Source organism: Lethenteron reissneri, chromosome 69 (genome assembly GCF_015708825.2).
Source record: "Lethenteron reissneri isolate LAM-NWPU_2019-01 chromosome 69, ASM1570882v1, whole genome shotgun sequence".
Classification (NCBI taxonomy): domain Eukaryota; kingdom Metazoa; phylum Chordata; class Hyperoartia; order Petromyzontiformes; family Petromyzontidae; genus Lethenteron; species Lethenteron reissneri.
In genome coordinates this window covers 1902034-1918291 of record NC_083847.1, presented here as the reverse complement: position 1 = coordinate 1918291, position 16258 = coordinate 1902034, and the positions used below count along the sequence as shown (strand labels likewise).

Genomic DNA, 16258 nt, shown 5'->3' with positions numbered 1-16258 from the left:
GAGTCTGGATCTCTGTGTGGTAAGTCTATGGGTCTCTGTGTGGTAAGTCTATGGATATGGATCTCTGTGTGGTGAGTCTTTGGGTATCTGTGTGATGAGTCTATGGGTCTCTGCGTGGTGAGTTTATGGGTCTCTGTGTGACGAGTATTTGAGTATCTGTGTGATGAGTCTTTGAGAATCTGAGGTGAGTCTATGGGTCCCTGTGTGGTGAGTCTATGGGTCTCTGTGTGATGAGTCTTTGGGAATCTGTGTGGTGAGTCTATGTGTCTCTGCATGGTGAGTCTGTGGGTCTCTGAGTGATGAGCTTAGAGCAATTGGCTGACACTCGACATTTCCACTTGATGATGATGATAATAAGCCACTTTGTTGAGCTATCATTTGTGATAGCCGCGTCGTTTATGAAAAAGAGTTACGTCGCTCCGTAGACTTGACATGGTCAAGTAAAAGAAAATAATTGATTTATTACAGCTTCCATTTAACTCACACTGTTGTTGTATCTTCAAATCTAGTAACTAAAATTTAACCCACTTCGCAATGTGGTGTCGACTGCAAACTTGGTATACTTATGTCATACTGATGACAATACTATATTCTATCATTAAAAATAAAAAGTTTATATTTTTAAACATTATTTTTTACATGTTATGTTTCGGCTTGGGTCTAATTGTCCACGCTCAACTGGCATTGGCTGTAATTGGCCACGGCCCCTTACGTTGTGGCAAGCTTCGGGGCCACTTCCTGGAGTAGTGGAGTTCTTCCATTACTTGTACATTTCATTAAAGCGCGTTTAAAAAATAGTTTTATTATTATTTATTTAAATGAAGTTACTTCATTTAGGCTCGACGCGTGCATGCGTGGAGTCTACAACAACAACCCCCCCTCTCTCTCGAAGGTGGGACTCAGAGTTCATGGAGCTGCCTTACTGAAACTACAGTAATCAGAGTGTGTGTGTTGTGTGTGTGTCTGGGTTTGTGTCTGGGTGTGTCTGTGTGTGTGTGTCTGGGTGTGTGTCTGGGTGTCTGTGTGTGTCTGTGTGTGTGTGTCTGTGTGTGTCTGGGTGTGTGTCTGGGTGTGTGTGTGTCTGTGTGTGTGTGCTAATGCAGGTTGTGCGTCTATCAGTATCTAGGTCGACTCAGCCTCAAGTGAGAACCTGGTGTCGCGTAATAAACATCGCCACTGGGGAGACAAAGGCGGCCGGGCGGGGTGTTGGCCACCCACCCCCTCGTGTGCTGTGCCGACCTTCATAGGCGCTGCTACTCGCTAACAGCACTTGCCCCAACAGCCTGTCACAGGCTACACGGGGGATCTTTGTCTTTATACACGTGTAGAGTCCGTACAGTATCATCAACAGTATTATCATAAGCCATCAATCAATCGTCATCAGCAATAATACAATCATCATCAATAGTACAATCATCAGCAGTAGCAGCAGCAGCAATAGTACAATCATCATCAGCAGCAATAGTACAATCATCAGCAGCAGCAATAGTACAATCATCAGCAATAGTACAATCATCAGCAATAGTACAATCATCATCATCATCACCAATAGTACAATCATCATCAGCAATAGTACAATCATAATCAGCAATAGTACAGTCATCATCAGCAGCAATAGTACAATCATCATCAGCAATAGTACAATCATAATCAGCAATAGTACACAATAATCATCAGCAATAGTGCAATCATCATCAGCAATAGTGCAATCAACATCAGCAGCAGCAATAGTATAATCAGCAGCACTTGCCGCGACAGCCACAGAGAGGCTACACGGGGGAGCGTTGTCTTTGTGGCGCGTGCCCGGGTCGCGAGCCGGGTCCGTTTGGCCGTTTGGGTCTCCAACTCCACCACCTCCATCATCAGCATCATCAGCAGGGACATCATCATCATCAGCATCGTCATCGTCATCATCAGCATCATCATCACCACCACCACCATCATCATCATCACCACCACCATCATCATCAGCAGCAGCAGCATCATCATCATCACCACTATCAGCAGCATCATCAGCTTCATCACCACCATCATCATCACCACCATCACCACCACCATCAGCAGGGACATCATCAGCAGCATCATCAGCAGGGACATCATCATCAGCAGCATCATCATCAGCAGCAACATCATCATCGTCAGCGGCATCATCATCAGCATCATCATCAGCAACATCAGCATCATCAGTTTCATCACCACCATCATCATCACCACCATCACCACCACCATCAGCAGGGACATCATCAGCAGCAGCATCATCAGCAGGGACATCATCATCAGCAGCATCATCATCAGCAGCAACATCATCATCGTCAGCGGCATCATCATCAGCATCATCATCAGCAACATCAGCATCATCAGCTTCATCACCATTATCAGCAGCAGCATCAGCAGCATCGACAGGGACATGAGCAGCAGCAACATCATCATCAGCAGCAGCACCATCAGCAGCAACGTCATCATCAGCACCATCAGCAGCAGCATCATCAGCACCATCAGCATCATCATCAGCAGTATCATCATCAGCACCATCAGCATCATCAGCAGTATCATCATCAGCATCATCGACAGGGACATCATCATCAGCAGCAGCTATATTATAAGCAGCAGCAGCGACATCATCATCTGCAAGTATCAGCATCATCAGCAGTATCATCAGCCACTTTGTCTATATGCATCATCAGCAGTATCGACATTAGCTGCGGCAGTACAATCATCATCAGCAGCAGCAGCATCAACCATCGTCATCAGCAACAGCACTTGCCTTATCTCCGTAGCGACCTTCTTCATGATGATGCTGCTGATGATGATGATGTTTTGGACTCACGCCGTTAAAGCGTTTATAGTGGAGGCGTCATCATCAGCATCATCAGCAGCATCATCAGCAGCAGCATCAGCAGCATCAGCAGCTTCATCATCATCAGCAGCATCATCATCAGCAGCATCATTGCTGCACCACCACTCGCTCTGCGGCTGTCTTCTCGACCGCGTCCGCCTCGCCACGAAGCGGTGAGTGTCTGTGCGGGACTCCCCTAGGTCCACTCGGCCTCAAGTGAGTCACGTGGTACGGTGCGTAGTAAACATCGCCACTGGGGAGACAAAGGCGGCCGGGTCGTGGTGGTTGCCACCCACTGCCTGGTGTGCCACAGTGCTGAACTACACTAACAGCACTTGCCCCAACAGCACGTGCAGGCTATAGGGGGGTCTTTGTCTGTATGAGTGTGTATGTGATTGTGTATGTGATTGTGTGTGTGTGTGATTGTGTGTGATTGTGTGAGTGTGATTGTGTGTGAGTGTGTATGTGATTGTGTGTGTGCGTGAGTGTGTATGTGATTGTGTGTGTGTGATTGTGTGTGAGTGTGTATGTGATTGTGTGTGTGCGTGAGTGTGTATGTGATTGTGTGTGTGTGATTGTGTGTATGTAATTGTGTGTGAGTGTGTATGTCGTTGTGAGTGTGATCGTGTGTGAGTGTGATTGTGTGTGTGTGTGATTGTGTGTGTGTATGTGAGTGTGTATGTGATTGTGTGTGTGTATGTGAGTGTGTGATTGTGTGTATGTGCATGTGTCTGTATGTATGAGTACGTCATATCTATTTATATAGTACAGTAGATGGATAATTGTATTATTTATTAACTAACTTCAGAGTATTTATTTATCATTTCACTTCACATATACTTTCGTTCACGACATTAAAACAACGGTAAATGCATCCAAAGTTTAGTTATTGCACAGCAACTTCATACCGCGCGTATCGAATTGTCCACACATGTGACAGTCGTCTTAAGCGGATCTCTCTCCCACTGCTGCCCGCAGGGTCCTGACGTCTCCGCATGCCTCTGGCCTGCCGTGGCTGCTGCTGCTTCTCCTCCTGCTCCTCGCTCTGCGATTTCTCGGCTCCAGACTGTGGCGTCAGAGGGAGAGAATCGGGGTCTGTGCGTCACGCCGTGTCGGAGACTCGGGCAGAACTCGAGCAAAACTCATAATGAAGGTTTTTGGGTTTAGATCGCGTTATTTATCAATGTGTCGTAACCCTCCACCACCCGACACGGCCAAACAGTAAAAAATGTGTCACTTTTATTAAATAAATACAATGGCAATTCCTTAAAAGGGAAACAAACACCAATGAATAACAATTGAATGATTACCAATCTATATAATTACAATACCCTCTTTGCCTCGAATCACTGCACCAGATTGAATGGAATTAACTGATGACGTCACCCTGATGCTGCTCTATTTAAGACCGGAAGCAACAGGAGAGCTTCACCATTCTTGCCCGATGAAGCTGATTGTAACTATCAGCGAAACGTCGAACTACTCAAATTAAAAAATGCTGTTGAATCTCTCTTCAGCACACCGGTGGGCTAAATAAGTAAATTATTTTGTCTTTTGAAAACGTGACACATTTTTTACTGATTGGCCGTGTCGGGTGGTGGAGGGTTACGACACATTTATAAATAACGCGATCTGACCCAAAAACCTTTATGATGAATAATATTGGTGGCGAAAGCCTGCTACGTGTTAAATCGAGCAAAACTGTTGGTATAGCGCCCGTCACTTTGTATACAGCAGCCCATGCCTTGCCGCTGCTTGTGCGTGGTTCCTCTTCCTCCTCACCCCTCTCTCTGTCTGTCTGTCTGTACGCGTTACAAGTTGAGATGATAGATAGGGGACCGCAGAGCTTGGGAACTGCACTCTGATGTTGTAGGAGAAAACATTTATTAAAAAGTCTATTTAATTAAGTAGAACGTGTTGACTATGTTTTTTTAAAGTTGCGCATTTTGATGTGACGTCACATTTCTCAACCCCCCCCCCCCCATCGTCACAAATGTCTGACCCCCCCCCCCCCAGGTGCATGACGTCATTTATGGACGGCCCCTTAGTTTCCAGTCCGCGATAACGCGTAAGATGTGTACGCAGGCTGGCCATCTGGGAGCATCATCTCAACGCCTTGTGTGATTTTAGATTTGAAGCTTTCACTCACTGGATACAGTGAATCTGGCTGTGACGGTCTCACCTGATGACGGAGACTTGTGTTGCCTCCGAAACGTCGTGATTTATTATTTTATTTTATTTCCATTATTACTTTAATTAATAAAAAAAATACCTACGTGACTTTACCGAAAAAACCTAAGAGTATGAAGCCTTGTGTGATGACGGTGCTACGCCGCGTGACGTAGCTCCGTTCACTCGATCGCGCTATATCCATCCGCATCTGCGTTATACAAAATGTGTTCCCTAATATGTGTGCATGTTGAACTTCTTTCGCACCATACGTAGCCAACCGTGCTAATCGGAGGTGCCGGGGAGGATCAACAAACTACGGATCTCTGTGTGAGTCTATGGGTTTTCATGCGATTCTACGGGTCTATTTTGGGAGTCTATGGGTCTCTGTGTGAGTCTACGGGTCTCTGTGTGAGTCTGTGGGTCTCTGTGTGTTGAGTCTTTGGGTTTCTGTGTGGTGAGTCTGTGGGTCTCTCAATGAGTCTGTGGGTCTCTGTGTGATGAGTCTTTGGGTTTCTGTGTGGTGAGTCTGTGGGTCTCTCAATGAGTCTGTGGGTCTCTGTGTGGTGAGTCTGTGGGCTTCTGTGTGTCAGTCTGTGGGTCTCTGTGTGAGTCTGTGGGTCTCTCAATGAGTCTGTGGGTCTCTGTGTGAGTCTGTGGGTCTCTGTGCGAGTCTGTGGCTCTGTGTGTGTGTCTATGGGTCTCTGGGTGTTGAGTCTGTGGCTCTCTGTGTATGAATCTCTCTGCCTCTCAGTATAATCATCATCGTGGTTCATCCACTGTTCGATGAAGTTCAATGTGGTGATGATGATGATGTCTCCACCATGTGTGTGTAGGCGCGCTCCCTAATCCACGTGCCCCTCTCTGTCGTGAGCGCCGCCGTTTCCCCTCCTTCACCGCGTAGGCACCAACGCGTCGCTCGGACGCGGCCCCTCGGCCCGTCGCTGGGAAGCCGTCGGCCCCGAGCGCGGACCGGGAGGAGGCCGGGCGGCCCGGATCCGGGGCCCCCGGGCCTGGGACGGCCAAGCCAGAGGCCGCCAAGCGACGGGCCGATGGGCCCCGGCAGCAGCGGCCGCTCCTGGCGGCGCTGGCGTGGTGGACGCTGGGCGCCCGCCGGGAGGTCGCGGGCCTGCGGGCGCGGCTGGCGGAGCTGGAGTCCAACTGGGGCCGTCCCCTCGCGGAGGAGAGAGAGCGGAGCGAGTGAGCGACGACTCTTCACTCACCCCGACGACTTTCACCCCAAACGGCAGCCCGACTCTGACCACAACGCTGAATCTGAACCTGACAGCCTGGGAAGGGGCAGGGGGGGGGGTGTGGGTGGCTGAGTGGGAGGGGCAGGGGGGGTGTGTGGGTGGCTGAGTGGGAGGGGCAGGGGGGGTGTGTGGGTGGCTGAGTGGTGGGGGCAGGGGGGTGTGTGGGTGGTGGGGGCAGTGGGGTGTGTGGGTGGTGAGTGGTGGGGGCAGGGGGGGGGTGTGGGTGGCTGAGTGGGAGGGGCAGGGGGGGTGTGTGGGTGGCTGAGTGGTGGGGGCAGTGGGGGGTGTGTGGGTGGTGAGTGGTGGGGGCAGGGGGGGTGTGTGGGTGGCTGAGTGGTGGGGGCAGTGGGGGGTGTGTGGGTGGTGAGTGGGAGGGGCAGGGGGGGTGTGTGGGTGTGTGGGTGGTGGGGGCAGGCGGGGTGTGTGGGTGGTGAGTGGGAGGGGCAGGGGGGGTGTGTGGGTGGTGGGGGCAGGGGGGGTGTGTGGGTGGTGGGGGCAGGGGGGGTGTGTGGGTGGTGGGGGCAGGGGGGGTGTGTGGGTGGTGAGTGGTGGGGGCAGGCGGGGTGTGTGGGTGGTGAGTGGGAGGGGCAGGGGGGGTGTGTGGGTGTGTGGGTGGTGGGGGCAGGCGGGGTGTGTGGGTGGTGAGTGGGAGGGGCAGGGGGGGTGTGTGGGTGTGTGGGTGGTGGGGGCAGGGGGGGTGTGTGGGTGGTGAGTGGGAGGGGCAGGGGGGGTGTGTGGGTGGTGAGTGGTGGGGGCAGGCGGGGTGGTGTGGGTGGTGAGTGGGAGGGGCAGGGGGGGTGTGTGGGTGTGTGGGTGGTGGGGGCAGGGGGGGTGTGTGGGTGGTGAGTGGTGGGGGCAGGGGGGGGTGTGTGGGTGGTGAGTGGTGGGGGCAGGGGGGGTGTGTGGGTGGTGAGTGGTGGGGGCAGTGGGGGGTGTGTGGGTGGTGAGTGGTGGGGGCAGGGGGGGGGGGTGTGGGTGGCTGAGTGGGAGGGGCAGGGGGGGTGTGTGGGTGGCTGAGTTGTGGGGGCAGGGGGGGTGTGTGGGTGGCTGAGTGGTGGGGGCAGGGGGGGTGTGTGGGTGGTGAGTGGGAGGGGCAGGGGGGTGTGTGGGTGGTGGGGGCAGTGGGGGGTGTGTGGGTGGTGAGTGGAGGGGCAGGGGGTGTGTGTGGGTGGTGAGTGGTGGGGGCAGGGGGGGTGTGTGGGTGGTGAGTGGTGGGGGCAGGGGGGGTGTGTGGGTGGTGAGTGGGAGGGGCAGGGGGGGTGTGTGGGTGGTGAGTGGTGGGGGCAGGGGGGTGTGTGTGGGTGGTGAGTGGTGGGGGCAGGGGGGGGTGTGGGTGGCTGAGTGGGAGGGGCAGGGGGGGTGTGTGGGTGGCTGAGTGGTGGGGGCAGGGGGGGTGTGTGGGTGGTGAGTGGGAGTGGCAGGGGGGGGGGTGTGGGTGTCTGGGTGGTGGGGGCAGTGGGGGTGTGTGGGTGGTGAGTGGGAGGGGCAGGGGGGTGTCTGGGTGGCTGAGTGGTGGGGGCAGGGGGGGGGGGTGGTGAGTGGGAGGGGCAGGGGGGTGTGGGTGACTGAGTGGTGGGGGCAGGAGGGGGTGTCTGGGTGGTGAGTGGGAGGGGCAGGGGTGTGTGGGTGGCTGAGTAGTTCGGTGGTTGTGAGATTCTTGCATAATTTAGGGAATTTCTTAATGATCTGGTGGCCATCCAGTTACCAAAACCTCCACGAAATACCCGGGACCATTAAATAATTGTATTTTTAATTTAACCTGACCAACTTCCATGACTACTAGCTTCAACTCATATTGTTTTTAATATTGTCATGCGATGAACGTCTCCAGACATGGGGAAATGTGCGCATATAAAGTTACTCGTAGGGAGCTCAGAAGATCATCCGTGATATCACCTTCTGCTAAACTAAGACTAAACTAAACTCTATCCACGATACAGGTTATTTTGGGGGGGGGTGCTGTAGATTTGCTCTCCAACACACCGGTGTGCTGTACCCATAACGAATTGGCACGTTCTGTTTACGTGACAAACCTCACCAATTGGCGGTGTCGAGTGGTGGAGAGTTTAATGGCACATTTATATTTAGGCGATCTCACCCAAAATTAAATCTGTATTATGCGTGATATTGGTCGCAAAAACCAACACGTGTTCAACTAAAACGATTTAAATACCCAGGTAAGGCCCACTGAGCTATGTAGCTCTTTTTCAGAGGCAATTTGGCCACAAACGACAGCTCAGCGAAGTGGCTTCTCATCATCACGTGTGGAAATGTAGAGTAGGAGCGGAATACTCTAAACTCACCACACAGAGACCCATAGACTCACCACACAGAGACCCACAGACTCATCACTAAGAGACCCACAGACTCACCACACAGAGACCCACAGACTCACCACACAGAAACCCACAGATTCACCACACAGAGACCCACAGACTCACCACACAGAGACCCACAGAGTCATCACACAGAGACCCATAGACTCACCACACAGAGACCTATAGACTCGCCACACAGAGACCCACAGACTCACCGCACAGAGACCCACAGACTCATCACACAGAGACCCACAGACTCACCACACACACACCCATAGACTCACCACACAGAGACCCACAGACTCACCACACAGAGACCCACAGACTCACCACACAAAGACCCACAGACTCACCGCACAGAGACCCACAGACTCATCACACAGAGATCCACAGACTCACCACACAGAGACCCATAGACATAGAAAATACGCCAACTCCAAATATACAGCAGCAGGCAACGTCAGTGTCCAGGATCGAATCCATGAGCTCATGCACACCAGGCGAGGGAGACGACATCTCCTAGCCACCTCATACATCACATACAAACAAAGACAAAGATCCCCCCGATAGCCTGAACAAACCGTTGTGGCAAGTGCTGTTAGCGAACACGAACCAAACCAACCGTAGCCCCCCCCCCCCCCCCCCGAAGCAGTTCCACAATGCCCCCTTCTGCCCGGTGCGCCAGGCCTCGGCCGCTGCTCCACGAGGCGACGGAGCCGCGCTGGCCCCGCTCGCTGGAGCTGCGCGTCGAGCGACTCGAGGCCGAGAGGGGGGAGCCACGCGGCCACGGCTGGGGGCCACCGTCGGGCGGTCGCGGAGGAGGAGGAGGGGGGGCGGCAGCAGACGGCAGTCCCGGAGGGGGTGGCCAGGTGCGGCTGCAGAGACGTCACGGGGAGGTAAGGGGGGGGGGTGGTTATGAGATGTTAAATCCCTCACCGGCAGAGCCGGCCCTAGACCTTTGGGGGCCCTAAGCAAAATTTGGTTGGAGGCCCCTTTGATGTATGATTGTTTTCATCCACGAGCTAGCAGTGACTCTAGGGGGCCCTCTGCTGGCCACGGGGCCCTTTGCAATTGCAAGGGTCGCTTAGTGGCTGGGCCGGCTCTGCTCACTGGATATGCGGGAGGTCGTGGGTCCGATCCCCGTGGTGCCCTGACGACTGCTGCTGCTGCGTGTTGTTTGTGCATGAGAGGGGGGTCGACTCCGCCTCGAATAAGTAGCTGGTGTGGTGATGTGTTGTAAACGTGGACGCTGGGGGAGACAAAGGCGGTCGGGCGTGGTGCTGGCCACCCACCCCCATGCGTACCGTGCCGGCCTTCATACCGGCTATACAACAGCACTTACCCCAACAGTCTGGTAAGGCTACATGGGGGATCTTTGTTTCTAATGAGGGGCGCTGCGGTGGCTATGAGATGTTAACTCCCTCACTGGGTATGCGGGAGTTCGTGGGTTCGATCCCAGCGACCCAGACGATGCCTGTTGGCAGAGGTGTGGACTCGAGTCATGTGACTTGGACTCGAGTCAGACTCGAGTCATGAATTTGATGACTTCAGACTCGACTTGGACTTGCATAACAATGACTTTGTCCCACCTCTGAGGTGTGGACTCGAGTCATGTGACTTGGACTCGAGTCAGACTCGAGTCATGAATTTGATGACTTCAGACTCGACTTGGACTTGCATAACAACGACTTTGTCCCACCTCTGCCTGTTGGCATGACGATTGGGAGAATACCCCATGCGACCACGGGGAGAACATGAACACTCCAAATATACCTCCGGCATACCAGGTGAGGTCGTTAACATCTCCCCACAATGTAAAATATATTTGGGAACGATGCAGGAGGTCGTGGGTTCGATCCCGACCCTGATGACGATGTATATTTGGAGTTTGCATGTCCCTCTGCCCGTGGTTGTGTGGATTTTTCTCTCGATCCTCCAGTTGTTCCCTCCAGATTTAGAATTGACATCACGCGTTTAGAATATTTGGCCTCCGCTATAGATTTCCACGTAAAAAGTCACTTCGTTAAGCCATCATTTGGTAACGAAAATAGTATTTTTTGTATTAGTTTAGTCTGTCTCTGTGTGGTGAGTCTGTGGGTCTCTGTGTGGTGAGTCTGTGGGTCTCTGTGTAGTGAGTCTGTGGGTCTCTGTGTAGTGAGTCTGTGGGTCTGTGTGGTGAGTCTGTGGGTCTCTGTGTGATGGGTCTATAGGTCTCTGTGTGAGTCTGTGGGCCTCTGTGTGGTGAGTCTATGGGTTTCTGTGTGGTGAGTCTATGGGTCTCTGTGTGGTGAGTCTGTGGGCCTCTGAGTGGCGACTCCATGATAAGCCACTCGGTTGAGCTATCATTTGTGATCGCCAGGTCGCTTCTCAAAAAGAGCTACATAGCTCAGTGGGCCTGACCTGGTCAAATAAAATAATATTTGTATTTTTATTAGGTCACGGAGGAGCCGAGGTTGAGAAGGAGCGACACGGAGGACGAGGACGAGTGCCGAGAGTCGGACTCAGAAGTAGAGAGCGGTCACGGGGAGGGGGTCATGGGCCATTGTGGAGTTCTTAGTCCGCGCGTGCCAAGCAGTGACGGGAGGGAGGTCAAGGACGAGCACGTCAGGGGAGAGTCGGACTCCAGGAGCAATCTCACAAAGGTCACGGAAGCGTTCGGAGATCCGAGTCCAAGCGTGGGAAGCAGTCACGGCAAGGAGTTGAGGGAAGAGTCTGTACAGACTGGGTCGATGGTGAGCACAAGTCACGAGGAAGTCACGGATCGCTGCTGCCTGAGGATTAGCCTCGGAGTGGTCACGGGGGAATGTCACGGGGCGGACTCCGTCGTGGTAAGCAGTTGTGGGCAAGTGGCGGAAGAGCTTACGGTTACGATGGGCAGTCACGGGAAGGATATGCGAGAGGGTACAGAGGCCGGATCAAGAGGCGGTCACGTGGGGGTCACGGAGGTGTGTGCGGAGACTGGGTCAAGGTCAAGAAGCGATCTCAACGACGTCACGGACCAAACGCACTTGAGGAGCAGTCTCGTGGAGGTCACGAAAGTGTGTACGGAGCCTGGATTCAGAAGCGGTCACATCGAGGTCAACCAAGTGTGTACGCAGACTGAGTTAAGGTCAAGAAGCTGTCTCAACGAGGTCACGGACCAGTGCCACCTGAGAAGCAGTCACGTGGAGGTCACGAAGGTGTGTACGGAGCCTGGGTCGAGGTCCAAAAGTGGTCACGTGGAGGTGACAGAGGTGTATACGGAGCCTGGGTCAAGGTCCAAAAGTGGTCACGTGGAGGTCACGGAGGTGTGTACTGAGCCTGGGTCGAGGTTCAGAAGCGGCCGTGAAGAAGCCACGAATCAGTACCAGGGGAGAAGTGGGGATAGGAGGGAGGCAGCGGAGACCCGTGGGACGAGGCCGCAGGTCGGCCACACGCCCTGCCCCGTGTCGAGAAGCAGCCACGGGGAGACGAGAACGGAGCACGGAGCGCCGGACTCGACGTTCAGAAGCGGTCACGCGGGGAACGTGGAGGAGGAGCGGGAGGAGGGGCGTCAGGCTCTGAGTTTGAGGCAGGACAGCAGCAAAAAGATTCCGGAGCAGCGCCTCCACGTGCCCTCGCCGCTTTCGCGAGAGGGTCACGGGAGGGGCAGAGGAGAGCACGGAGAGCCGGACTCGATGCTGAGATGCGGTCACACGGAGGGGAGAGAAGTGCGCGGGTGCTCGGAGTCAGATGGGAGGGGAGGTCACGAGGAGGTAACAAACCAGTGTCGCTGGCCGAACGCGGACTTTAGGAGTGGTCCCGGGGAGATCCGGGAAGAGTTCGGAGCATCGGAGTCAAGGTTGAGATGCGGTCCCGGGGAGATCCGGGAAGAGTTCGTAGCGTCGGAGTCAAGGTTGAGATGTGGTCCTGGGGAGATCCGGGAAGAGTTCGGAGCATCGGAGTCAAGGTTGAGATGCAGTCCCGCGGAGATCCGGGAAGAGTTCGGAGCATCGGAGTCAAGGTTGAGATGCGGTCCCAGGGAGATCCGGGAAGAGTTCGGAGCATCGGAGTCAAGGTTGAGATGTGGTCCTGGGGAGATCCGGGAAGAGTTTGGAGCATCGGAGTCAAGGTTGAGATGCGGTCCCGGGGAGGTCCGGGAAGAGTTCGGAGCATCGGAGTCAAGGTTGAGATACGGTCCCGGGGAGATCCGGGAAGAGTTCGTAGCGTCGGAGTCAAGGGTAAGAAGCCGTCATGGGGAGGATGCCACAAGCAATGACCGTTACCTCGGGGAAGCGAGAGAAGTGCGCGGGTGCCCGGAGTCAGAGTGGAGGAGAGGCGATGATGGGGAGGCATCCGACGACTGTCACTGGCCCGACGCAGACCCACGGCCTCAGGGCCCAGGCCGGAGGAGTGCAGCTGCAGCGGAGGAGCGGTGTCGGGGCGAGGGGAGGAGGATGGCCACTGACATCCGCTGCACGAACGCCAGCGGCGGCGGCGGCAGGCGCAGTGCCCCCTGCGATGTCGTCGAATGCGACAGTGTCTGTAGCTACAGCAGCGGCAGCAAGTGTGGCAGTAGAGGTGGTCGTGGTGTGGATGATGACGAGGATGAGGGTGATGATGGTGATGAGGAGGATTTAGAAGGCATGGGATGGAGCGAGGAGGCTTGGAAGAGCTACCGCACCGCTCAGAAGCTTCTGGAATCCAACTACAGCAGCAACCGAGTCCGCTGGGCCGATGAGGAGGAGGATGAGGAGGAGGGCAGAGATGACTACTTTTACGACCATAAGCGCTCCGCAGCATTCTCCACCACGCGATGAAAGGGGTGGTGAGCGCGATGGCCCAGTCGCAGAACGATCGCGGTTCCTAACACCGGTGGGCCGTACCCCCCGACGAGTTAATACTATTGTGGAGCATTGTTAAAGATTTTATCGGAGCGGACGTTAAAGGTCTCCCGGAGACGTCGTTCGCAAAAAAGTAGTCGGCCATCATCGGCATGCCTTGGAGTTGCAGTCAAAATTTTCAATGGCAAAGAAGACAAAAATGGAAAATAAGTTGACGCCGCAAGTCACTCGATTGCAATTTCTCACAAAGTCAAAGTGCCGCGGTGGCTTTGAGATGTTGACTACCTCGCCCGGTATACAGGAGGTCGTGGGTTTGATCTCGACCTTAACGCTACAATGGCTCGGAGATGTTGACTACCTCGCCTGGTATTACAGGAGGTTGTGGGTTCGATCCCGACCCTGACGATGCCAGTTGCGAACTGTATTTGGCACAATGTAAACTGTATTGGGCACAGTATAAACTGTAATGGGTACAGTGTAAACTGTTTTGGGCACAGTGTAAACTGTATTGGGTACAGTGTAAACTGTATTGGGTACAGTGTACACTGTTTTGGGTACAGTGTAAACTGTATTGGGTACAGTTTAAACTGTATTGGGTACAGTGTATACTGTTTTTGTACACTGTAATGGGTACAGTGTAAACTGTAATGGGTACAGTGTAAACTGTATTGAGTACAGTGTGAACTGTATTGGGGACAGTGTAAACTGTATTGGGTACAGTGTAAACTGTATTGGGTACAGTGTACACTGTATTGGGCACATTGTAAACTGTATTCGGGACAGTGTATTGTGCACATGATTACATCTCCATTGTTGATTACAATAAAACTCGGGGTCAGTGTTTGGCTATGATCCACATTTAGGTGACGCATTATCAACAATAATTCCATCTCGTCAAGGATCGGGAACTCCAGTCATCCTCGCAGCAGCAGCAGCAGCTCTTGGGGCTCGCCATCGAACAAAGACGGTGGGCGCCACATCGCGAGGCGCTTTCAGATGCGCTTCTGCGGCTGTCTGGAACGTGCTTCCTTCCGATATTAGGAAGCCACCATGAGCTATGGGCTTTTAAATAATCTGGATTGAAAACTAATTTCGTTAGAACTGATTTTTGTGTAAGTTTGTTGTCCTTACCCCACACCTCCGATTAGCACAGTTGGCTACGTACGGTGCCAACGAACGACCCATAGACTCACACAACGATCCCCATAGACTCACACAACGACCCATAGACACACAGAGATGCATAGTTTGTTGTCCTTCACCCGCACCTCCGATTAGCATAGATACCCATAGACTCACACAGAGACCTATATACTTACACAGAGACCCATTGACTCACACAAAGACCCATAGACTGAATAGAGACCCATAGACTCACACAGAGACCTATATACTTACACAGAGACCCATAGACTCACACAGAGACCCATAGACTCACACAGAGACCCATAATTTTTTGTCCTTCCCCCGCATCTCCGATTAGCACGGTTGGCTACATACGGTGCGAAAGAAGTTCAAATTCCATCTGTGGGTGGGCGTCGAGGAGGAGCCATAACACAGGCTGTGCCAGAAGGCGCTATAGCAAGGTGGACTCCACCTCTTCACCCCTGTATGGGATAGAGTGTTTCCCCCTCGCATGTGTGGGTTTCTCTCCGGTGTCCTCCTCCCACATGTAAACACTCATTAATTGGGAGATACAACCAGAGCTTGGGCAGTTATCTGTAACACTGGCTCCTCACCTCATCTGTGGTTCCTTCTTCTGGGCGCCTCTGAGTCGTCCCCTCTCTCCCTAGGAGAGCGATGATCCCTCCAATAATTTCTCACTTTTTTGTCGAGAAAGTCAATTAATAAAGCGCCATTGTTTTTTTCCTACGGAGTCTGCCAATAAATGATCGTGGCAAGGTGCTGCTGTTATAGAATTATATAATTGAAACGAAATGAATAGAACATTGTCAAACACGGATGCATCGCAGAAAATAACGAGCAGCAGGTCTAAAAGAATACATTAGAAATGGAATTACTTAAGAAATAAAGATTACTTTAAAGCGGTAGAAACAAGTACTATGTTAAACTTCCTTTGCACCATACGTAGCCAACCGTGCTGATCGGAGGTACGGGTGAAAAGACAATAAACTAAACACGAGAAGCAGTTGTAAAGAAATTAGTTTATAAAAGTACAGGCATAGTCCGGGTTACACCCCGGATGCGTTCCTGAAAACCAGAAAGTAAATGGAAAATACTTCAATCAAAGCCAAGATGGGATGGTGGGTCGTAGAGTACCTACTACTTCTAGAGATGGGATAGTGGATCGTAACTACTAGTAGGTACTGTACCACGTATTATACATACTATACGGATAATCATACATATAGTTTACGCTACAATCCACCACCTAGTAGTTGTAGGCACGACTACTAGAGATGGGATGGTGAATCATAATGTGGTATTGAACCTACTACTACTAGTGATGGTATGGTGGATCGTGACATCGTACAGAACCTAAACAGAGGATGCTCAATAGTAAGTGTACAGCAATCCCTCGCCAACCGCGGACTTGCCAAACAGTTTCATGTCTACACGGTGTATTACTTGAACACCCATTAACCATTTATCTGGCAACAAAACGGACACCTTTTTTACGAGGAGTCATGTTTGCATAGACCACAATACCTGCAGTCATAATGCAAACAAAAAACACAACTCTGATAATGTATGCACTGTCCTTGAAGTTGATTGGTCCACACCCGAGAGAGCTTTCCTTAGAGCCTAGTCTCACATGGTGTTGGACCAGATGACGCCAAAAGGCGCACAACTCAAAGACAATGCACCATCAGAGTATGAGAGCTCGGGGTAAGCATTTACACCATTGGAACCTCATTT

General features: G+C 52.7%; 1 protein-coding gene across 1 annotated transcript; it reads left to right on the top strand.

Annotated features, from left to right (window-relative positions):
* Positions 1-601: 601 nt before the first annotated feature.
* On the top strand, positions 602-15247 carry LOC133360847 (filaggrin-2-like). Its single transcript, XM_061579748.1, has 6 exons — positions 602-3009; positions 3815-3929; positions 5282-5335; positions 5910-6205; positions 9262-9472; positions 11012-15247. Exons 1-6 carry the CDS (start codon positions 2408-2410, stop codon positions 13352-13354), a joined length of 3621 nt encoding a protein of 1206 aa, XP_061435732.1. The 5' UTR covers positions 602-2407; the 3' UTR covers positions 13355-15247.
* The last annotated feature ends 1011 nt before the right edge of the window (positions 15248-16258 follow it).